Source organism: Hylobates moloch, unplaced genomic scaffold (genome assembly GCF_009828535.3).
Source record: "Hylobates moloch isolate HMO894 unplaced genomic scaffold, HMol_V3 SCAFFOLD_16, whole genome shotgun sequence".
NCBI lineage: Eukaryota > Metazoa > Chordata > Mammalia > Primates > Hylobatidae > Hylobates > Hylobates moloch.
In genome coordinates this window covers 61137633-61157407 of record NW_026652291.1, presented here as the reverse complement: position 1 = coordinate 61157407, position 19775 = coordinate 61137633, and the positions used below count along the sequence as shown (strand labels likewise).

General features: G+C 55.7%; 2 protein-coding genes across 5 annotated transcripts; one reads left to right on the top strand and one right to left on the bottom strand.

The window, feature by feature from the left end:
- Positions 1-49: 49 nt before the first annotated feature.
- Positions 50-8678, top strand: IPO4 (importin 4). Of its 3 annotated transcripts, none has more exons than XM_032180098.2 (30): positions 50-204; positions 285-371; positions 502-581; positions 668-709; positions 1124-1253; positions 1344-1523; positions 1772-1837; positions 1939-2040; positions 2127-2210; positions 2467-2631; positions 2736-2789; positions 2949-3058; positions 3351-3459; positions 3606-3735; positions 3938-4051; positions 4203-4268; positions 4483-4603; positions 4792-4903; positions 5003-5118; positions 5236-5313; positions 5390-5447; positions 5548-5653; positions 5727-5920; positions 6055-6105; positions 6494-6619; positions 6734-6942; positions 7054-7186; positions 7280-7384; positions 8139-8208; positions 8325-8678. In XM_032180098.2, exons 1-30 carry the CDS (start codon positions 136-138, stop codon positions 8453-8455), a joined length of 3198 nt encoding a protein of 1065 aa, XP_032035989.1. In that variant the 5' UTR covers positions 50-135; the 3' UTR covers positions 8456-8678. The 3 variants fall into 3 exon arrangements, with proteins under 3 accessions (XP_032035989.1, XP_032035987.1, XP_058285822.1); XM_032180096.2 differs by having other exon boundaries at positions 4155-4268; XM_058429839.1 differs by lacking the exons at positions 6494-6619; positions 6734-6942; positions 7054-7186 and having other exon boundaries at positions 4155-4268.
- On the bottom strand, positions 8643-17318 carry REC8 (REC8 meiotic recombination protein). 2 transcript variants are annotated; one of them, XM_032180106.2, is made up of 20 exons: positions 16885-17318; positions 16642-16783; positions 16469-16537; positions 16209-16351; positions 16052-16124; positions 15839-15959; positions 13635-13716; positions 12044-12123; positions 11690-11771; positions 11529-11559; positions 11371-11447; positions 11150-11199; positions 10686-10814; positions 10235-10301; positions 9997-10130; positions 9780-9828; positions 9450-9516; positions 9183-9314; positions 9003-9109; positions 8643-8887 (listed from the first exon to the last, which is right to left on the bottom strand). In XM_032180106.2, the coding sequence occupies exons 2-20, from the start codon at positions 16695-16697 to the stop codon at positions 8802-8804; spliced, it is 1635 nt and encodes a 544-aa protein (XP_032035997.1). In that variant the 5' UTR covers positions 16698-16783; positions 16885-17318; the 3' UTR covers positions 8643-8801. The 2 variants fall into 2 exon arrangements, with proteins under 2 accessions (XP_032035997.1, XP_058285828.1); XM_058429845.1 differs by having other exon boundaries at positions 16642-17318.
- Positions 17319-19775: the final 2457 nt, after the last annotated feature.

The window sequence follows — 19775 nt, the reverse complement described above, 5'->3', positions numbered from 1 at the left end:
GAAGCGAATTGAATCACCTTGGCAACCCGCGGGGCGTGCGGCAACGCCCTTTCCGCCGGAAGTGGGTGTCAAGCCTCCACGTGCTGTCCCTCCCCCTCCCCTTTTGGGCCCAGTAGCGGCGGCTCAGCTGCTGCCATGGAGCCAGCCGGGCTAGAACAGCTCCTACGGGAGCTGCTGCTGCCGGACACCGAGCGCATCCGTCGGGTACGGAGCAGGCGTAACCGGGCCAGGGCGAGCGGGAGGTTGCGGGAAAGGCCCGACTCTCACCCCTAGCTTCCCCCCAGGCCACGGAACAGCTTCAGATCGTTCTTCGGGCCCCCGCCGCTTTGCCGGCTCTCTGCGACCTGCTAGCCTCGGCGGCCGACCCCCAGGTGAGGCCCCTGACTCTCCTGTCCGAGCTTCCCACTGTGCGCCACTGGTCAAGCCCCAATATCCGCCCCCCCGGCGGTCCGCTCAGCACCTTCCTGCTCGGACTCCCACGTGCTTGCTTCCTCGTCCTAGATTCGCCAGTTTGCGGCCGTGCTGACCCGCAGACGACTGAACACCCGCTGGCGACGGCTGGCGGCGGAGCAAAGGGAGAGGTGGGCTGGGCCTGGGGTGGGGCGGGGCCAGGCGGAGAGTTTTCTTGGGCAGGCTGGGTACCAAACACCTGCCACCTGTGTTCCAGCCTCAAGTCCCTGATCCTGACGGCCCTGCACAGAGAAACAGAGTAAGTACCTACCCCCTTCTCTCGGGAGCTTGACGACTTTGTCTAGGTTTCTGCCTTCCCTTTCAGCTCCAGGCTGGGACTTGTGGGGCAGGGACTTCAGTTCTAGACACAAGGTGGAGTGAGGATTTTAAGGCTGTTTTGAAGACTAAAGTTCTTGAGGAAGGGTGATGATGATCTGCCAAACCCAAGTCAGAAGAATAAGACTTCAGGCTAAGTTAGACTGAACTTACCAGATTACATGCCCGCAGTGCTGCTGGCCTCCCTCTGAGCTGCTGTCTCATGTGTCCCAACTTGGCAAAGACCCTTTGCCCACACCTCCTGAAAGTTTCTCTCCTGGCTGCCCCATTGAGCCTGGCCACTGTGTGCAGAGGAAGGTATTGGAGGGTGATTGGAGGAGATCTCTCCTGTTTGCAGGCACTGTGTGAGCCTCAGCCTGGCCCAGCTCTCAGCCACCATTTTTCGAAAGGAAGGCCTGGAGGCCTGGCCACAGCTTTTGCAGCTGCTTCAGCACAGTACCCACAGCCCCCACAGCCCAGAGAGAGAGGTACCATCACATGGTTGGCAGGAGGGAGGACCTGAGAGGTTGTAAGCTTGACCTTGTAAGCTTGCTCTCCCATCCTCTATTCTTGGACAGATGGGGCTTTTGCTGCTAAGTGTGGTGGTGACCTCCCGGCCCGAGGCCTTCCAACCCCACCACTGGGAGCTTCTTCGGCTTCTGAATGAGACTCTTGGTGAGGTGGGCTCTCCTGGGCTGCTCTTCTACTCCCTGCGCACTCTGACCACCATGGCCCCCTACCTCAGCACTGAAGATGTGGTGAGATGTGGGCCCTCGTATCTTTGACTCCCTTTCCTCATGCCTTCACGTCCTCACCCGTAAAAGTTAAAAAGCTGCTTTGGATTCTTTACCTGCCTGTGGCCCTTCTTGACAATTGAGAGGGGATGTTGTAGGTGGGCCTGGCTGTTATGCCTGGGCTCCTCCTCACAATTCAGGCTGTAAGGAAGCTGCCAGCTGCTGGGGTGTGAGATTGGGCTGCATCATGCCCTCTGTGATGTGTCCCTCAGCCTCTCGCTCGGATGTTGGTGCCCAAGCTGATTATGGCCGTGCAGACTCTGATCCCCATAGATGAGGTGAGGACAGGTGGGCAGGAGCTCTGTTGGAAGGAGAGTGCAGAAGTGTCCAGCTTGGCCCACTGAAGAAGAGCATGGTAACCTTGTGCCTTGTTTGTCAGGCAAAGGCCTGTGAGGGCCTTGAGGCTTTGGATGAACTGTTGGAGTCAGAGGTGCCCATCATCACCCCCTACCTCTCTGAAGTCCTCACATTCTGCCTGGAGGTGAGCCTGGAGTGGACATGGCCCCTGCTACACGCTCTGCTGGGACTTTCTTTCTCTGTCTCTGATTTTTGTTATTCTCTGGACAGGTGGCTAGAAATGTGGCCCTGGGCGATGCGATACGCGTACGTATTCTCTGCTGCCTCACTTTCTTGGTCAAAGTCAAGAGCAAGGTGAGTGAGTGCCCATTGACACATATCACCCCACCCCCATCTCTACCCTTAGTCTCACTCCTGGGGCTTTCGGTCCATCTCAGGGTATCTAAAGTACTGTGGGGGTTCAAGCCGTGGCCTGGCCTCACCCCAGCTCCTGCCTGGGAGGTTGGGAATTTTCTATCAGACCCCTTATGGCCTGGAAGACTGGAATTTTTAATGTGAGCCCATCCTGGGAGCAGATTCTTAGGGACACTGTTCCATCTTCTCTGTCAAGGCCTTACTGAAGAATCGTCTCCTGCCACCCTTGCTGCGTACCCTTTTCCCCATTATGGCTGCTGAGCCCCCACCAGGCCAGTTGGATCCCGAGGACCAGGATTCAGAAGAGGAAGAGTTGGAGGTTGAGCTGATGGGGGAGACTCCTAAGCATTTCGCTGTACAAGTGAGATGTGGGGCAGGACAGAGGGGGAAGGTGTTAGGTGGCTGTGGGACGTTGGGGAGGCAGAGATGGAGTCAAGCAAAGTAAGTTTCCCCATCCCATCTCAGGTTGTGGACATGCTGGCACTACACCTGCCCCCCGAGAAGCTCTGTCCCCAGCTGGTAAGTGTGGCTCTGTCCTTCTGGTGTCCCTACCTCCAAGTGTGCCTAGTCCCCTGAGGCCAACGACATTTGGACCCTGGGAGGTGTGAAGGTCTCTATTGCCACAGGAATGGGAAGGCTCTTGCTGGGGTTTCAGGAGCGTGCCACATGCTTCCCTAGATGCCCATGCTGGAAGAGGCCTTGCGGAGCGAGAGCCCATACCAGCGCAAAGCTGGACTCCTGGTGCTGGCCGTACTGTCTGACGGAGCTGGCGACCACATCAGGCAGAGGTATCTATTCCCCTGTCCCAGGGTGAGGCTTGCCCACAGGGAGGACCATGGCTGTCCTGGTTTACACTTGTTGTTCAAGCTTATTTATCAATAGCGTTTCCCCCCATTATCAAAAGTGTCCTGGCTTGGAAGATAAATGACTGGCTTCCCAGCTATAGGGACCAGGGGCTGCTGCCCACTCTCTGGTGACAGGAAAAGCCTTGGTTTTTCCAGGGAAAATGAAGAGAACAGGTCAGCCTAGGGCTCTCAGGTGTAGCTCCTCAGCCTGTGTCCTCTTGTCTGCCCTATCCAGACTGCTGCCCCCACTGCTGCAGATCGTGTGCAAGGGCCTGGAGGACCCCTCGCAAGTTGTACGCAGTGCTGCGCTGTTTGCCCTGGGCCAGTTCTCAGAAAACCTACAGGTGAACCAGGCTGAATGTGGGAGCCACCACTTGAATGTCCCCTTCCCCTCACCTTTCATCTCTTCAAGCATCCCTGCTGCCATCGGCACTCTTGTGTGTGCCCTGCAGGTGAACCTGACTCAGGCCCTGCTTGCTCCCTCCCCCAGCCCCATATCAGCAGCTATTCAAGGGAGGTGATGCCACTGCTCCTCACCTACCTGAAGTCGGTGCCTCTTGGACACACACACCACCTAGCCAAGGCCTGCTATGCTCTGGAGAACTTTGTGGAGAATCTAGGTAGTGATGGCAGTGGGGAGTTTGGGGGAGGGGCATGAGGTGGCGGCTTTGGCTGAATGTACAGGATGTGCATCTCCCTGCATTGCTGCCTGTGGTAGGGGAAAGGGTGTGATGGTGCCACAAAGAGGTTTCCGCCTGGAGGGAGGTGGGCGTGCAGGTAGCAGACCTGGGTTGGTTGGCAGAGGAGCATCCTTTCCCATAGGGCCCAAAGTGCAGCCCTACCTTCCGGAGCTTATGGAATGCATGCTGCAGCCTCTGAGGAACCCCAGCAGTCCCCGGGCCAAGGAGCTGGCTGTGAGCGCCCTGGGAGCCATTGGTGAGGAGAGAGGCAGGAGGCAGGGATGTGGGGTTCACCCAAAGGCCCTGTGGCTGGTGGTCCCTGCCCTCTCCAGCTCTGATTCTGTCCTGCCATCCTGCAGCTACGGCTGCCCAGGCCTCACTGCTGCCCTACTTCCCTGCCATCATAGAGCACCTGCGGGAATTCCTGTTAACAGGCCGTGAGGACCTTCAGCCTGTGCAGATCCAGAGCCTGGGTGAGTGAGAGGCTCCCAGGTGGGGCTCCCAGTGCCAGCAAAGGTCTGGTGCTCACCTGGTGTTGACAGAGATTGCCCCCACAGGAGCACGGATGTCTTCCTTCTCATCAAAGGGGTGTTCTTCATGCTGTACCAAGGGGTGGGGCCAGCCACCACCTTTGGTCCCATAGCCCACCTCCACCTCCTGGTGCTAATGGAGCCCTTGCCCCCACAGAGACACTGGGGGTGCTGGCACGAGCAGTGGGGGAGCCCATGAGGCCGCTGGCTGAGGAATGCTGCCAGCTGGGTCTGGGCCTCTGCGACCAGGTAGACGACCCTGACTTGCGGCGCTGCACGTGAGTGACCCCTCACCCTGCCTCTGCCCTTGTCCCCACCCCTCCTGTCTGCCCACTGGACCCACTGGAATCCCCATCCCAGACTCCAGTCCTCTGGTTTGGACCATAGTCAGGTGTTCCCAGGCTCCCCCATCCTGTCTGGTGGTAGCAGGCAGGACCATACAGCTTCTTCTGCCTGCTTTGACCAGGTACAGCCTATTTGCAGCCTTATCGGGTCTGATGGGCGAGGGCCTGGCACCCCACTTGGAACAGATCACCACGCTCATGCTGCTGTCACTGCGTTCCACCGAGGGCATTGTGGTGAGCAGAGGGTGGGTGGGCTGGGCCAGGCCAGCCCTGCAATGGGATTTATCTCCTGGGCCCAGCTGAGCCAAAGTCCTTGCCGTGCCTCCACTCCAGCCTCAGCATGACGGGAGCAGCTCCTTCCTTCTGTTTGACAATGAGAGTGATGGGGAAGAAGAGGAGGAGCTCATGGATGAGGATGTGGATGAAGAGGATGACTCGGAGATCTCAGGGTGCGGAGGGGTGCTCTTCTGATCAGGAATCTCGACTTTGGTTTTAGACAAGGGCCTAGTGCTGGATCTGCTCCTCTTGGTGCCTGATCACCACTGCCTCTCCCCATCTTACTCTAGGTACAGCGTGGAGAACGCCTTCTTCGATGAGAAGGAAGACACCTGTGCTGCCGTGGGGGAGATCTCTGTGAATACCAGGTGAGCATTCGCCCTTCCCTGGCACTGAAAACCCTGCCTGGGGGCCCCTTACCCACGGCTGTGTCTCTCTCTGTAGTGTGGCCTTCCTTCCATACATGGAAAGTGTCTTTGAAGAAGTATTTAAACTGCTGGAGGTGAGTGGGCTGGTGGGTGGAGTGGGTGGAGTTCTCAGGCTGGGGGCCCTGTGTTCACAGTGCACACAGCAGACACATCCCGCCCCTCCTCATCCTGCAGTGCCCTCACCCGAATGTGCGGAAGGCAGCCCATGAGGCTCTGGGTCAGTTTTGCTGTGCACTGCACAAGGCCTGTCAAAGCTGCCCCTCGGAACCCAACACTGCTGGTGAGAAGGAGAGGCTGGGGGTTCTTGGGGAGGGACAGGGCCTGACTGGTGCTTCAGCCAATAATGTCCCCAGCTTTGCAGGCTGCCCTGGCCCGAGTGGTGCCATCCTACATGCAGGCAGTGAACAGGGAACGGGAGCGCCAGGTGGTGATGGCCGTGCTGGAGGCCCTGACAGGGGTGCTCCGCAGCTGTGGGGCCCTCACACTGAAGCCCCCTGGGCGCCTCGCTGAGCTCTGTAGCATGCTCAAGGCTGTGCTGCAGAGGAAGGTGAGCAGGGCAGGTGGGCTTCGGGAAGGAGAGGTGCCGGGCCTGGGTTGGGGATTGGCTACAAGTCCACCCCCCTACCCCCATAAAAAGAGAAGGGGCGTGAAAGCTCCACTAAGTTGAGCTATTTCTTGTAGACAGCCTGTCAGGATACTGACGAGGAGGAGGAAGAGGAAGATGATGATCAGGTGAGAGCCAGGGATAAAAACTGGGACCAGGCGGTCCAGGCAGTCTCCACAGGGACAGGGGTGGACAATGTATTTGGGCTTGGCCTGGGGCAGCCAGGGCCACTAAAAGAGATTGGTAATGGCCAGAGGGATACAACCCGGATCCCACTAAGCCAGTGGGAGTTCAGGGAAGGAGAGCAGTGTGGACTGGGGTGTGCTTGGAGCGATAGGCAGGAGCAGAAGAGCCAGGGGAAGAAGCTGGGTCATGGAAACACCCAGCTTGAGAGGGGCCAGCCCTATCAACCAAGGGCAGCCCCAGAGACCCCTGCAGCTGGTGGCAGAGCACGGTAGGGAGGTGTGCAGTCACTGAGCTGGCCCTAGTGCTCCAGCCCCTGACGTGGCTCCACAGGCTGAATACGACGCCATGTTGCTGGAGCACGCTGGAGAGGCCATCCCTGCCCTGGCAGCCGCGGCTGGGGGAGACTCCTTTGCCCCATTCTTTGCTGGTTTCCTGCCATTATTGGTGTGCAAGACAGTGAGTGTCCGTCTTCTGGCTTCAAGCCCTAGTCCCCTCGTGCACCTGGTGCCCACCACAGCCTTTATCCTTGGCCCAGGCTGATCTGTACTCCTTCCTGTTCTCCCCCATCAGAAACAGGGCTGCACAGTGGCAGAGAAGTCCTTTGCAGTGGGGACCTTGGCAGAGACTATTCAGGGCCTGGGTGCTGCCTCAGCCCAGTTTGTGTCTCAGCTGCTCCCTGTGCTGTTGAGCACTGCCCGAGAGGCAGACCCCGAGGTGCGAAGCAATGCCATCTTTGGGATGGGCGTGCTGGCAGAGCACGGGGGCCACCCTGCCCAGGAGTATCCTTGGCTCGAAGGAGGGGAGGGACTGGAGGTTGGGGGAGTGTCCCCAGGGCTTGCAGGTGGGCAAGGTCTACCTGAGCATGTGGCCATTCCTTGATTGTGGACCAGACACTTCCCCAAGCTGCTGGGGCTCCTTTTTCCCCTCCTGGCGCGGGAGCGACATGATCGTGTCCGTGACAACATCTGTGGGGCACTTGCCCGCCTGTTGATGGCCAGTCCCACCAGGAAACCAGAGCCCCAGGTGAGGGAGGGAGACATCAGGCAGGGCTTGGAAGCTGAGGAGGGAGGGTGGTGGAGGGCAGGGCAGGTTGGCCTGAGACATTTGTGTGCCCAGGTGCTGGCTGCCCTACTGCATGCCCTGCCACTGAAGGAGGACTTGGAGGAGTGGGTCACCATTGGGCGCCTCTTCAGCTTCCTGTACCAGAGCAGCCCTGACCAGGTAACCTTGCTGCTGGCAGCCCTCAGAGGGGAGCGTGCCGTTCCACTCAGTGATAGGCACTGTCTGCTGATGAGGCTCGGGAGCTCCAGGCTGTCAGTTGCACCTGATGCAAGGTGACAGTTTCAGCTGTTCTTTTGATACTCCCTGCACCATTTCTTATTTGTCTGCAAGGATTGGCAGCCAGTCCTGTGATGGGACAGGAGGGACTTCCTCTCTCCACATAGCATTTTTCCTGAGGAAGCTCTATTTCTACCTTTGGTCTGAGCCAGAAGTTGCAGTTTTCCTAGGCTGGTTTCCTAAACCAAGGCGCTTTCAAACTGTGCTCTGTGGAGCCCAGGGTCCCTCTGGGCCACCACACCATACATTTCAATCAGATCAGCTCTGCTCTCTGAAGAGATTTTGCCTGTACCAAGTAGCTAGGTTTGGAGTCATGTCCGAGTGTTTGTGTCACCCTTGTCTTATACCTTTAGAGACTGTTGTGTAGGTGGAGCTCCTGAGTGTCTGGGTTTCTTTTGGTCTTGAGGCTATGACTTTAATTATCTTGTCCCACATCCCCCATTCCCTCCAAAAAAGAGTCATTACCACCAAGTTTCATTGGTTCTTCTCATGTTCATAGTTGTCTTGGATGCCTGTGAATCAGTACCAGGTGCAACCACCCCCCTGATAAGAGACTCTGCCACTCCTTGGTCCTGACCACCCGCCTAGACCTGGGGTCTGGGGCTGCTGCCCTGAGTCAGCCACTCTTTCCTCACAGGTTATAGATGTGGCCCCCGAGCTTTTGCGTATCTGCAGCCTCATTCTGGCTGACAACAAGATCCCACCAGGTGAGGGTAGGAGTCATGGGAAGGGGCTTCGGAGAGGCTGGGAGTGGCAAGGCTCAGAGGGCCTGGGGCAGCGAGGCTTTAGGACCCCTGACCTTTCTCCCTCCCTCTCCACCCAGACACCAAGGCCGCACTGTTGCTGCTCCTGACGTTCCTGGCCAAACAGCACGCCGACAGCTTTCAAGCAGCTCTGGGCTCACTGCCTGTTGACAAGGCTCAGGAGCTCCAGGCTGAACTGGGCCTCTCCTAGACTGCAGGCTGCAGCCAGTCCAGAGAGAATAGAGCCTGCCCAGGCCTTAAGACCACCTCTCAGCCCAGTTCAGTTCTGCCTTACCAAAGATTCTGAGACTCATACCCATTTGGAGCCAGCCCCACTTGCTGCCTTATAGGGCTGTCCCTGAGGCTGGATCTGTTACAAATGAGTCATGACATCATACTGTAATAAAAGCAGCTTGTTTTCTGCTTGAACAATAGCTCTGAGAACAAGAAGGCTGGAAATGCATATTCAGAAATGAGGTAAGCAGGACCCAGTGAGGCACGACGTGGTGTACTAGAAGTGGCTGGTTTCCTGGCAGCTTTGTAAATGGACTCTAACCTTAGTAGAATCTGGGCCCCGGCTGGATCAGAAGGCGACCATATGGCTTTTCTTGTTTCACGTGAAGAATCTGTTGCGCTGAGAGCACTGGTCAGGAGGGGAGGAGAGGGCAGGTCGGGGGAGTCCCTGTACAGGCCTCTGGTCTGTGTGTCCCTGCCCCACACACACACACACACACACACACACACATGCATACACTCACCCAGGAGCAGGTAGAAGACCCGGGCAGCTATCCTGCGGGGGCTGAGAGGTGACACCAGGCTGCTGAAGTCGGGCTCCCTGTTAGCCTGCAGCTCCCGTGCCACTGCCCTATAGGGATCAAGAACCATTAGCAGAGGCTTCAGCCCAGGTCCATCCCATCAAGGTGCCACCTCCCTGGTACCTGTGCACAGCTTCCAGTGAGAGCAGCTCGAGCTCTGGGGGCAGCACCAAAGGCATCTCCATGGGCACCTCAGGGAGTTCAGGCACCACGGGCAGTGCAGGAAGTTCTGGCTGCTCCACCTCAGCCCAGGCCCTAGGAGAACATGAGAGTAAGAGTAGGGAAGGTGGCAGCTGTGACAGTGACAAGGGGCATACCCATCCCAGCAGCTGTTTCCACCACCTGGCCAAGGGCTGTCGGCCCTGGCTCTCATGGAGCCTGGCCACTTACCACCGTTCTTCTGGTGGGATAAGGCTGATGCGGGTCTTCTCCTCTTCAGCTGCCTCTAGGGAGATCTCTGTTGGGGGAGGAAAGGCGCTGGTGGGTGTCTGCTTGGGTGGTAGTTAGGGCCTTGTGGCCACCTGGTGTAAGTAGATGGCAGAGCCGTGCAGTGACTTGTTAAAAGCACATAGGTGGGAGAGCTGAGGAGGACCAGTCCGTGCTTCCTTATGTCACACACACACGCCTTCACTTATGAAACAGCTTCAGCAGTTGGGATACTAGTTTCCTGGGACAGTGGTTAGGGTGTGGTCCCACTGCCTCTCTTCTCTAGGTGCTTACCTGGAGACACCATAAGGGGAACACTGGGCTCCAGGGCCTCCCTCGGGACCTGGGGATGGGAGAAGCAGAACTAAGACCCCAAGCATCTGGGACTTGGGCCTCAGAAGGCACAAGGCCAATGAGCCTGTGCTGTTGGCTCTCATAGCAGGAGAGGGCAGCCAGCTGGTCAGGCAGACCCTGGCACTGGGGCGATACAGTAAACAGGTGGTGCAGTTACCTCGATCTCACTCGGAACTTCAATCTTTCTCCTTTCCTCCTCAGCCTCCTCAGGCAGCTCTCGTCTGAGGGCTTTTGGGGGTGGCTGGGCACAATGGGTCCAGAGACCCAGTAGTTCAGGGGGTAGCCAGCCAGCTGTGGACAAGAGGGTAGTAGGCACAGGGTTTGAGGCGTGAGGAGCACCAGGAATGAGGAATTGGTTTTGAGGATACTTTGTGCCCAACCCCCACCATTCTTACAGAGAGTTGGGGTTCTGAACAACTCCGCAGGGCCTGTGATGGTCCTCTCGGGAGGCTGCACCATGGGCTGTGTGGTGGGGGAAAGTCAGAAGCCCCATTATAAAGCAGCCACTCCTCAGGGCCCCTTTGCCTCTTTGCAATGCACTGTTCTGGGGCTTCTGGACTTCCCCAGCTTTTGGGCTCATGACCCTGCCTGCCCTGCTTATTGCTAAAAGAAGGACTTTTTAACCTGGTGCCCATGTGTATGACAGGTGGGGTCACTAAAGGAGCATGAAGAGTTGTATATGTGCAAACTCACATCGCCTGCATTTTCTGGAGAATGGAGGAGATTTTTCATCAAGTTCCCAATCCTCCCCCCACCCACCTGAGGAGTTTAGAAGGCTCAGCCTGCATGTGCCCCTGGTCATCTTTGCCTCCCTCCCTTCCCCGGCAAAGCCTGGGCTGCACTCACACATTCCCAGCAGTGGGCTCTGGTTTGCAGTTGTTCCCGGAATTTCTCCCGGGAGATCTGAGTCTCCTTGTCCCAGAATGGTAACGGGCGACGACGGCGGCGGCGAGGAGGTGGGGGGACTGGGGGCCTCTGTTGAGTGGGGAGGGCAGGTAGGGGCAAGGCTGTCCATTACTCCTTTTCCTGTCATTCTGGTGGATTGCTAACAGGACCCCACACCCCACCCCTAGAGGAACCTGGATAGAGGGCTTGTGTGGGGTCTCCATGCACTTGAGCAGCTCATACCTTGCATAAGGGTACCCATCTGGGAAGTGCAGGCCAGATACGATGGGGCGTAGAAAGGGGCGTCTTTTATCATCTGCACTAAGGACCCCTGTAAGCTAGCAGTGGCCCTGGGCTTGGGGAGGCAGTCCTTGCGGGGGAGGGCAAAGAGGAGGAGGAGGAGGATTAGAAGGGATGCTACTCACCTCTGGGCTGGGTGGGGCTGGCAGACGCAGCTCCTCCGGGGGGGTCACCTCTGCAACAACACCCAAGGTTGTGGCTCTGTCCCATAGCCCCTTACCCCTTGCAGAATGCCAGGGCAAGAAACTGCAGGGGCCTCCCTTTAGCAAGTTGGGATATAAAGCCCTTGTCTGCAGCAGTATCCAGGTACTCCCAGAAAAGCCCCTGGGGCATGTTGGGCACTCACCCATGAGTAGGGCCCCAGGCTCCCAGCCTATCAGCCTCAGCTCCTCAGGGCCCAGTGCCTCTTCTATTCCTTCCACCCTGAGGGGAAATGGGCAAGAGAAATGAGGAGACCCTTCCCAGCACCGACACCCTACCTGGTCTAGGAATTCTTGTCCTTACTCTGCAGGAGCTGGAGGTGGGAGCCGCGGGACTGTGGAGAGAGAATCAGAGTTCAGAGGACAGAAAAGGAGAAATGGGAGCATTGCCCAGTCCCAGACTGCCCATGCCAGGGGTCTGACTATCCAGCTCCAGGCGGGCCCTATGCTGCCGGAGACACCTACTTTCTAACAAGACAGCTTCCTCTTCCTCTGCGATCAGCAGGTCCAGTTCTCGGCGGCTGATCTCTGGGAGCTCCCTTTCACCCTGTCCAGAGAGGAAGAGCAAGGGGAGGGGATTCAATAACATTTCTGAAAAAGGCAAGTGGATCCAGGAGAGTGGATCCCAGAGGCATGCCACAGGGCCAGGTTCAAGGAAACCACTGCGTGCTCAAGTGCCAGGGACAGAGAATAGGGAAATGGAGACAGAAAAGGCAGGACTCTGGGGAAATGGAGACAGAAAAGGCAGGACTCTGGGGACAGAGAGAAGTAGCTGCAAGGGGGCTGGACCTCAGGCCCTATGTACAGGGGACAACTCACCTCAATCGGCAGCATCCGTATCGGCTCTGCCTCCAGGAGTGTGATGGCCTCAGGTGGCAGCACAGTGACCGGAATCCTTTCTGGAGGGACAGGAGAGTCACCAGCCTCTCTGCTTCTTTCCAAATTCCCACAGCCATGCAGTTAAGGAAAAGCATGGACTCTGAAGTCAAGGTAACCTGGATTCTAATCAGACCCAGGCTAATCTCTGGCATCCTGACCCTGGGTACACTGCTTAACCACTGTGAGCCTCACTTTCCTCATCGGTAAAGGGGAGGCTGGGCGAAGTGGCTCACACCTGTAATCCCAACACTTTGGATCGCTTGAGCCCAGGAGTTTGAGGCCAGCCTGGGCAACATGGCGAGACCCTATCTCTACAAAAAATTTAAAAACTAGCCAGGTGTGGTGGTTTATCCCTGTGGTCCCAGCTACTCTGGAGGCTGAGGTGGGAGGATTGCTTGAGCCCTGGAGGTCAAGGCTGCATGACCTATGATCATCATACCACTGCACTCCAGCCTGGGAAAAAAAGAAAAAAAAAAAAAAAGCCAAGTGTGGTGGTTCACGCCTGTAATCCCAACACTTTGGGAGGCTGAGGCGGATGGATCAACTGAGGTCAGAAGTTTGAGACCAGCCTGGCCAACATGGCAAAAACCCATCTCTACTAAAAATACGAAAATTAGGCCGGGCGCGGTGGCTCACGTCTGTAATCCCAGCACTTTGGGAGGCCGAGGTGGGCGGATCACGAGGTCAGGAGTTCGAGACCATCCTGGCTAACACAGTGAAACCCGTCTCTACTAAAAATACAAAAAATTAGCCGGGCGAGGTGGCGGGCGCCTGTAGTCCCAGCTACTCGGGAGGCTGACGCAGGAGAATGGCGTGAACCCCAGGGGGGCGGAGCCTGCAGTGAGCCGAGATGGCGCCACTGCACTCCAGCCTGGGCGACAGCGAGACTCTGTCTCAAAAAAAAAAAAATACGAAAATTAGCTGGGCGTGGTGGTGCATGCCTGTAATCCCAGCTACTAGGAGGGAGAATTGCTTGAATCCGGGAGGCAGAGGTTGCAGTGAGCCTAAAGTGCACCATTGTACTCCAGCCTGGGCTACAGAGTGATACCCCATCTCTCAAAAAAAAAAAAAAAAAACAAGGATAAGAAATCTGACCTCAGAGGACTCTTGTGAGGTACTGATGAGGTTACACACATAAACTGCCCCTCGCCAGGCACAGTGGCTCACACCTGTAATCCCAGCACTTTGGGAGGCCAAGGCAGGCAGATCACCTGAGGTCAGGAATTTGAGACCAGCCTGGCCAACATGGCGAAACCCCATCTCTACTAAAAATACAAAAATTAGCCAGGCGTGGTAGTGCACGTCTGTAATCCCAGCTACTAGGGAGGCTGAGGTGGGAGAATTGCTTGCAGTGAGCCGAGATGGCGCCACTGCACTCTAGCCTGGGCGACAGAGTGAGACTCCACCTCAAAAAAAAAAAAAAAAAAAAGTGCCCCTCACAGGGCCTGGCTCTTAAGCTCAAAAATGGTCATTTCTACAGCTCTTGGGCCTGCCTATGCCTCTCACCAGAAAGAAGGTTCTCTCTGCTGACCTGGCTTCCTGGGCTCTGTAGGGACTTCAGGAGGGATCTCTTCAACTCTCTCTGGGGCTGCAGCCTCTAAGAGGTGTCGAATCTTTGGGGAGGGATTGGAAACAAAAGATAGGGTTCAGCTTCAGCCCCCTGCTTTCCCACTTTTCACAGCCTTCTTCAACAATGCACGGTAATCTCCTTTTATGCCTAATTCTTGTTGCATTGACATCAGCTTGCAGTAAACTCACCCGCTATCTGGCCTCCTTTCCCCAGTTCCTGTTCTCACCTCCCTCCCCAACCCATACCCCAGTTATCTAGCCCTCATCAATTTGTGCAAGAAGGCCGGGTGCAGTGGCTCACATCTGTAATCCCAGCACTTTGGGAGGCTGAGGTGGGTGGATCACTTGACAACAGGAGTTCAAGACCAGCCTGGCCAACATCGTGAAACCCCATTTCTACTAAAAATACAAAAATTAGCCGGGCTTGGTGGCAGTGCCTGTAATTCCAGCTACTTGAGAGGCGGAGACAGGAGAATTGCTTGAAACTGGGAAGCAGATTGCAGTGAGCTGAGATTGAGCCACTGCACTCCAGCCTGGGCGACAGAGCAAGACTCCGTCTCAAAAAACAAAAAAAAAATTGTGCAAGAAGCAGTGCATCATTATCCTTGTCAAGTGTTGCGGTTGACAGAGGTGAACAGAAAAGATTCTTGAACTTAAGGAAGTCTAGTGGGGAGACAAGGTTGTATGTAACCCTACAAGAGTCAAGGCAAAGGGTAAAACAAGGCCCTAGCAAAATGCTGAGTTTCCAAACTGCATTTGGTTCCGGCTAAGACTGGGATAAATATTTCATAGAGAAGGGCAGCATTTGAGCCAGGTCTGTAAGAATATGTAGAACCGGACTTGTAGAGGATGAGGGGTGACCTTTATGGGCTAGGGAAACAGCACAAGCAAAGATGTGAATGTGGCATCATTGAGGCATAAGGGCCAAACTAGTGTTTAGGAGCCACAGATGCCCAGAGGACCGAGAGAGAAGTCTGGGGGTGACTAGTTCTAAACTGGGGTATGGCCGGGCACCGTGGTTCACACCTGTAATCCCAGCACTTTGGGAGGCCGAGGGGGGTGGATCACCTGAGGTCAGGAGTTCAAGACCAACCTGACCAACATGGTGAAACCCCGTCTCTAGTAAAGATACAAAAATTAGCCGGGCATGGTGGCAGGCACCTGTAATCCCAGCTATTCGGGAGGCTGAGGCAGGAGAATCGCTTGACCAGAGGAAGCGGAGGTTGAAGTGAGCCAAGATCACGCCACTGCACTCCAGCCTGGGTGACAGAGACTCCATCTCAAAAAGTAATAATAATAGGCCAGGCGCGATGGCTCACGCCTGTAATCCTAGCACTCTGGAAAGCCAGGGTGGATGGATCACCTGAGGTCAGCAGTTCGAGACCAGCCTGGCCAATATGGCAAAACCCTAAAAATATTGGGCCAGCCTCTGTGGCTCATGTCTGTAATCCCAGCACTTCAGGAGGACGAGACGGGCAGATCATGAGGTCGGGGTTCGAAACCAGCCTGGCCAGCATGGTGAAACCCCGTCACAACTAAAAATACAAAATCAGCTGGGCATGGTGGCGAATGCCTGTAGTCCCAGCTACTCGGGAGGCTGAGGCAGGAGAATCGCTTGAACCGGGGAGGTGGAGGTTGCAGTAAGCTGAGATCGTGCCACTGCACTCCAGCCTGGGCCACAGAGCAAGATCCTGTCTCAAAAATAATAATAATAATAGTAATAAAATTAAAAAATAAATGGGGCATGGAGAGCCCCAAATGCTAGTAATCTGTTTGCAGCAGGAGCCACTGTTCAAATGGGGAACCAAGGAAGGGGGTGACATTAAGCTGTATGAGTATTGGGAATAGATGGAGGAGGACAGGGGTAAGAAAGCCCAGTGCAGAGAGATGAGAGCCTGGATTAGGGCCTCTGCAGTGAAAACAGTGTAGAGACAAGTGGGGACAAGAGCTGCCTCCAGTGGGGAAACCGTCTGATCAGATTGGCCCCGAGTAGGTAAGTACAGGGGGCTTCGCCTGGATGGGTCCACTTAGGCAGTCCCCCTGCACCATCTCCTGTTCGAGAGAGCTGTGGCAAGCTTCCTTCCCCAACCCCAATGTCAAAGTGACATAGGGACAGCACTCCCCTTCTGCATTGCCAATTCATGAGTCTTGGGGAATGAGCCCTACCTGAGGGATATCGAAAGGACTAGGAAGTCTGGGAGCCACAGACATCATCCCGAAAAAGGGATCTGGAGCATCTTCTAAGGTCTCCATCATGGCCAGCTGGTTAGGAAGCAGCAGGCTGGGTCTGGGAGAGAATGTAGGCCGTCAAGGACTGAGGCTGAGCTAGGCTGAGGCCAAGCTAGCAGGTGTTCCATCAAAAGCCCAGGGCACACTCACAGCTCAGGCTCCATATCTATTCGGATCTGCAGCTGGGCACGGTGGAGGCGCTCCAAGATGTGCTGGATGTCCTCTGTGGGCAGGGAGAGCGAGGTAGACAGCCAGCTTAGCAGACAGCTGCTCAGCCCGCCCCACCTTTGAGGGTGCCCAGCCTTACCCACGAGGTACTGGCATTGTTGAGAATAGACGCGGATCACACCGATCTGAAGTTGGGCTGAGAGATAGAGGGAGAAGCGGGGCCGCGGCAGGCCGGGCTGCGGAGGTTGCACTCGTACCAGCACGTAATTGAGGATTTCCTCGCTGGGGAACAATGCGCCCTGATAACCGCTGCGCCCAGGACTGGACCCACAGCCTTGCCCACCCCATCCGCCAACTCACGCCCCGCACCAGGCCCTCTTTCCCTTTTCTGGGCCTTACCAGGTCTTCACCACATTCACCCTCAGGTATTCGCGCTTCACCAACCGGCTGCCGCGCGTCGCCGCCAGCCTGAAGTGGGTGGGGAAGGTGGGAGAATGGGGATGGAGGGGGAGCTGTCAGGCTGGGATCCCGGCCAGCGTCCCCCATCGCGCGCCAACGGGCCCCGCCCTTACCAGATGGTGGCGAAGCAGCCGGTGTGGCGCTGAAGCACGTTGGGATAGTAGAACATCGTCCCTCTGGTCTTTCACCCTCGATTCCACCAGCTCCCCGTTCGGATCTGAGTCGGAATTCTTTAGGGCACAGAATTCCCAACACCTTGGAGAGAAGTCAGGATTTGGACTTCTCTGGTGGCAAGGTGGGTGCACCCAGAAAGCCAAGCTAATGAGGCAACGAACAATGGGCAGATACACGATTACCGGGATAACTGAGACGCAGGAGATGGGCGCCCCTCTCTGTGGACCCTCAGTGGATCCGCACGCCACGTGATTCGTCAAACTTGAGCCTTCTGGGTTGGGTTCCAGGTTGGAGATGCAGAGCTCCGAGGGGACGCCCGGGCCGGAATCCAGAGCAGGTCCCAAGGGAGCACGGTGTCCTCCACAACAGGCCTCGGTCCTCGAGCGCTGGGAGCGATGTCAGGCCCCTGGGCCGCCTCCTGCAGGACTAGATCGCACCGCAGGAAGCGCGCGCTCCGGAGCCCCGCACCTCGCTCCTCATTAGATGGCGGCTTTTGCCATGACAGCCAATGGGGAACGGGGATCGGGTCAGGAGCGCCAAGTGTCCTGGCAACAGGGTCTCCCGAGGCAGTCAGCAAACCAATAATAAAGACTCAGCGCGCCGCTGGGGTCCATTGTGAGGTGTTCCGACCAATGGGCTCCGGTTCTCGCCTCTAGTAACAGGCGCCCCTTCCTTGACCAATGAGCGCATCCCCGTCGCTCCGCCGCCGTGAGCCTGGCAACAAGGGCGCCTCAATTGGTAGGGGAGGTCGGGTCACCCCGGGGGCAACTGTGCTGGGCCTCTTCCAGGCGCCAAGATGTACCTTGCACGGCGCCTGACCTGAGGTTAGACCCCGCCCTTCCCCCAATCCACAAACTCCGACTTTGTTTCCAACTAGGGGGTGTTGTGTGCTGCAGAGGTAGAAAGATGTGAGATGAGGCCGGGCGCAGTGGCTCAGGCCTGTAATCCTAGCACTTTGGGAGGCCGAGGCGGGCGGATCATGAGGTTAGGAGTTCGAGACCAGCCTGACCAACATGGTGAAACCCCGTCTCTACTAAAAATGCAAAAATTAGCTGGGCGTGGTGGCACGCGCCTGTAATCCCAGCTACTAGGGAGGCTGAGGCAGGATAATGTTTGAACCTGGGAGATGGAGGTTGCAGTGAGCCGAGATCGTGCAGCTCCACTCCAGCCTGGGCAAGAGAGCAAGACTCCGTCTCAAAAAAAAAAAAAAGGTTGTGAGATGATGGCCTTGGAGCCACCACCACAGGTCAATGAGGAAGAAGTCAATTTTTTTTTTTTTTTTTTTTGAGATGGAGTCTCTCACTATTGCCCAGGCTGGAGTGCAGTGGCGCTATCTCGGCAATCTCGGCTCACTGCATCCTCCGCCCCCCATCCCCTCCTGTTCAAGCGATTCTCATGTCTCGGCCTCCTGAGTAGCTGAGATTACAGGCACCCTCCATCACACCCAACTAATTTTTGCATTTTTAGAAGAGACGGGATTTCACTATGTTGGCCAGGCTGGTTTCTTTTCTTTTTGAGACGGAGTTTCACTCTGTCACCCAGGCTGGAGTGTAATGGCGCAGTCTCAGCTCACTGCAACCTCCGCCTTCCCGGTACAAGGGATTCTCCTGCCTCAGCCTCCCGAGTAGCTGGGATTACAGGCGCCCACCACCACACCCGGCTAAATTTTGTATTTTTTAGTAGAGACAGGGGTTTCACCATGTTGGCCAGGCTGGTCTCGAACTCCTGACCTCAGGTGATCTGCCTGCCTTGGCCTCCCAAAGTGCTGGGATTACAGGTGTGAGCCACTGTGCCCCCAGCTGAAGAAGTCAGTCTTACACGAAACTCCGAAAGGACTTACTGGCGTCACTTCCTAAATCTGAACAACTTAGGTTATGGGCACGCCACACGTGGTCCTTTCCCAGCTGTCAGTGTTCTCCCAGCTGAAATAGACTTTAGCTTTTTTGGATGCAGCACATACTTCCTAGCCTGGAAAAGCCATATTCTCAAACAATTATTTGTGTAAATTTAACAGGTATGGTTGTAATAACAAATAACCCTTGTCCCTATGCCTCCTACCTTTGCACAGCCATTTCTTTGGCCTAGAATGCCCTTCTCTGCCTTGACTCCAGGGCATGCTTCTTCCTAAGACTTATCTCTTACTGCAGCTGAGCTGACCCTGTCTTCTTATAGTCCCCTTCAATTTGGGAGCCTTTTTTTTTTTTTCCTGAAATGGAATTTTGCTCTGGTCGCCCAGGCTGGAGTGCAATGGACCATCTTGGCTCACTGCAACCTCCGCCTCCTGGGTTCAAGCAATTCTCCTACCTAAGCCGCCTAAGTACCTGGGACTACAGGCGTGTGCCACTACGCCCGGCTAATTTTTTTGTATTTTTAGTAGAGACGGGGTTTCACCATGTTGGCCAGGCTGGTCTCAAACTCCTGACCTCAGGTGACACCCGCCTTGGCCTCTCAAATTACATGCCTATAGTCACAGCTACTCAGAAGTCTGAGATAGGAGGATCGATTGGGCCGAAGGTCGAGGCTGCAGTGAGCCATGACTGCACCACTGTGCTCCAGCATGGGCGATTCTGTCTTAAAAAAAAGAAAAAGAAAGAAAAGAAAGAAGAAAGAAAGAAAAAAGAAAGAAGAAAGAAGAAAGAAAGAAAGAAAAAGAAAAAGAAAGAGAAAGAAAGAAAGAAAGAAAGGGAAAGAAAGGAAAGAAAGAAAGAAGAAAGAAAGAAAGAAGAAAGAAAGAAAAAGAAAGAAAGAAAGAAAGAAAAAGAAAGAAAGAAAGAAAGACAGACAGACAGACATGAAGTGGCCATAAGTGCTATGAAGAAAATGAGGCAGCATAGGAGGATAGAATAATGATGGCTGCTATTTAGGGAGGGTACTCAGGGAAGCCTTGCCCCCTCTCCTAAGAGATAAAATTTGAAGAAAGTGGGTAAGTCATGTGCCTACCTGAAGGAAGAGTAATTTGGACAAAAGAACCAGCAAATGCAAAGACCCTGAGGTAGAAATGTGTTTGGTGGGTTCAAGGAGCCTGGAGCAAAGTGACAGGGGAAGAATGGCAAGGGGCGAGAGAGAGAGAGAG

What these genes read in the sequence shown, in the direction of transcription:
- IPO4 (XM_032180096.2), top strand. Translation starts at nt 136, where the DNA reads ATGGAGCCAGCCGGGCTAGAACAGCTCCTACGGGAGCTGCTGCTGCCG. An exon ending in ACACCGAGCGCATCCGTCGG is followed by an intron (nt 205 to 284) that starts GTACGGAGCAGG and finishes GCTTCCCCCCAG; the next exon opens with GCCACGGAACAGCTTCAGAT. An exon ending in AGGCTGTGCTGCAGAGGAAG is followed by an intron (nt 5,921 to 6,054) that starts GTGAGCAGGGCA and finishes TATTTCTTGTAG; the next exon opens with ACAGCCTGTCAGGATACTGA.
- REC8 (XM_058429845.1), bottom strand. Translation starts at nt 16,697, where the DNA reads ATGTTCTACTATCCCAACGTGCTTCAGCGCCACACCGGCTGCTTCGCC. An exon ending in GGCTGCTTCGCCACCATCTG is followed by an intron (nt 16,538 to 16,641) that starts GTAAGGGCGGGG and finishes CACCCACTTCAG; the next exon opens with GCTGGCGGCGACGCGCGGCA. An exon ending in GGAAGCTGTCTTGTTAGAAA is followed by an intron (nt 11,560 to 11,689) that starts GTAGGTGTCTCC and finishes CTCTCTCCACAG; the next exon opens with TCCCGCGGCTCCCACCTCCA.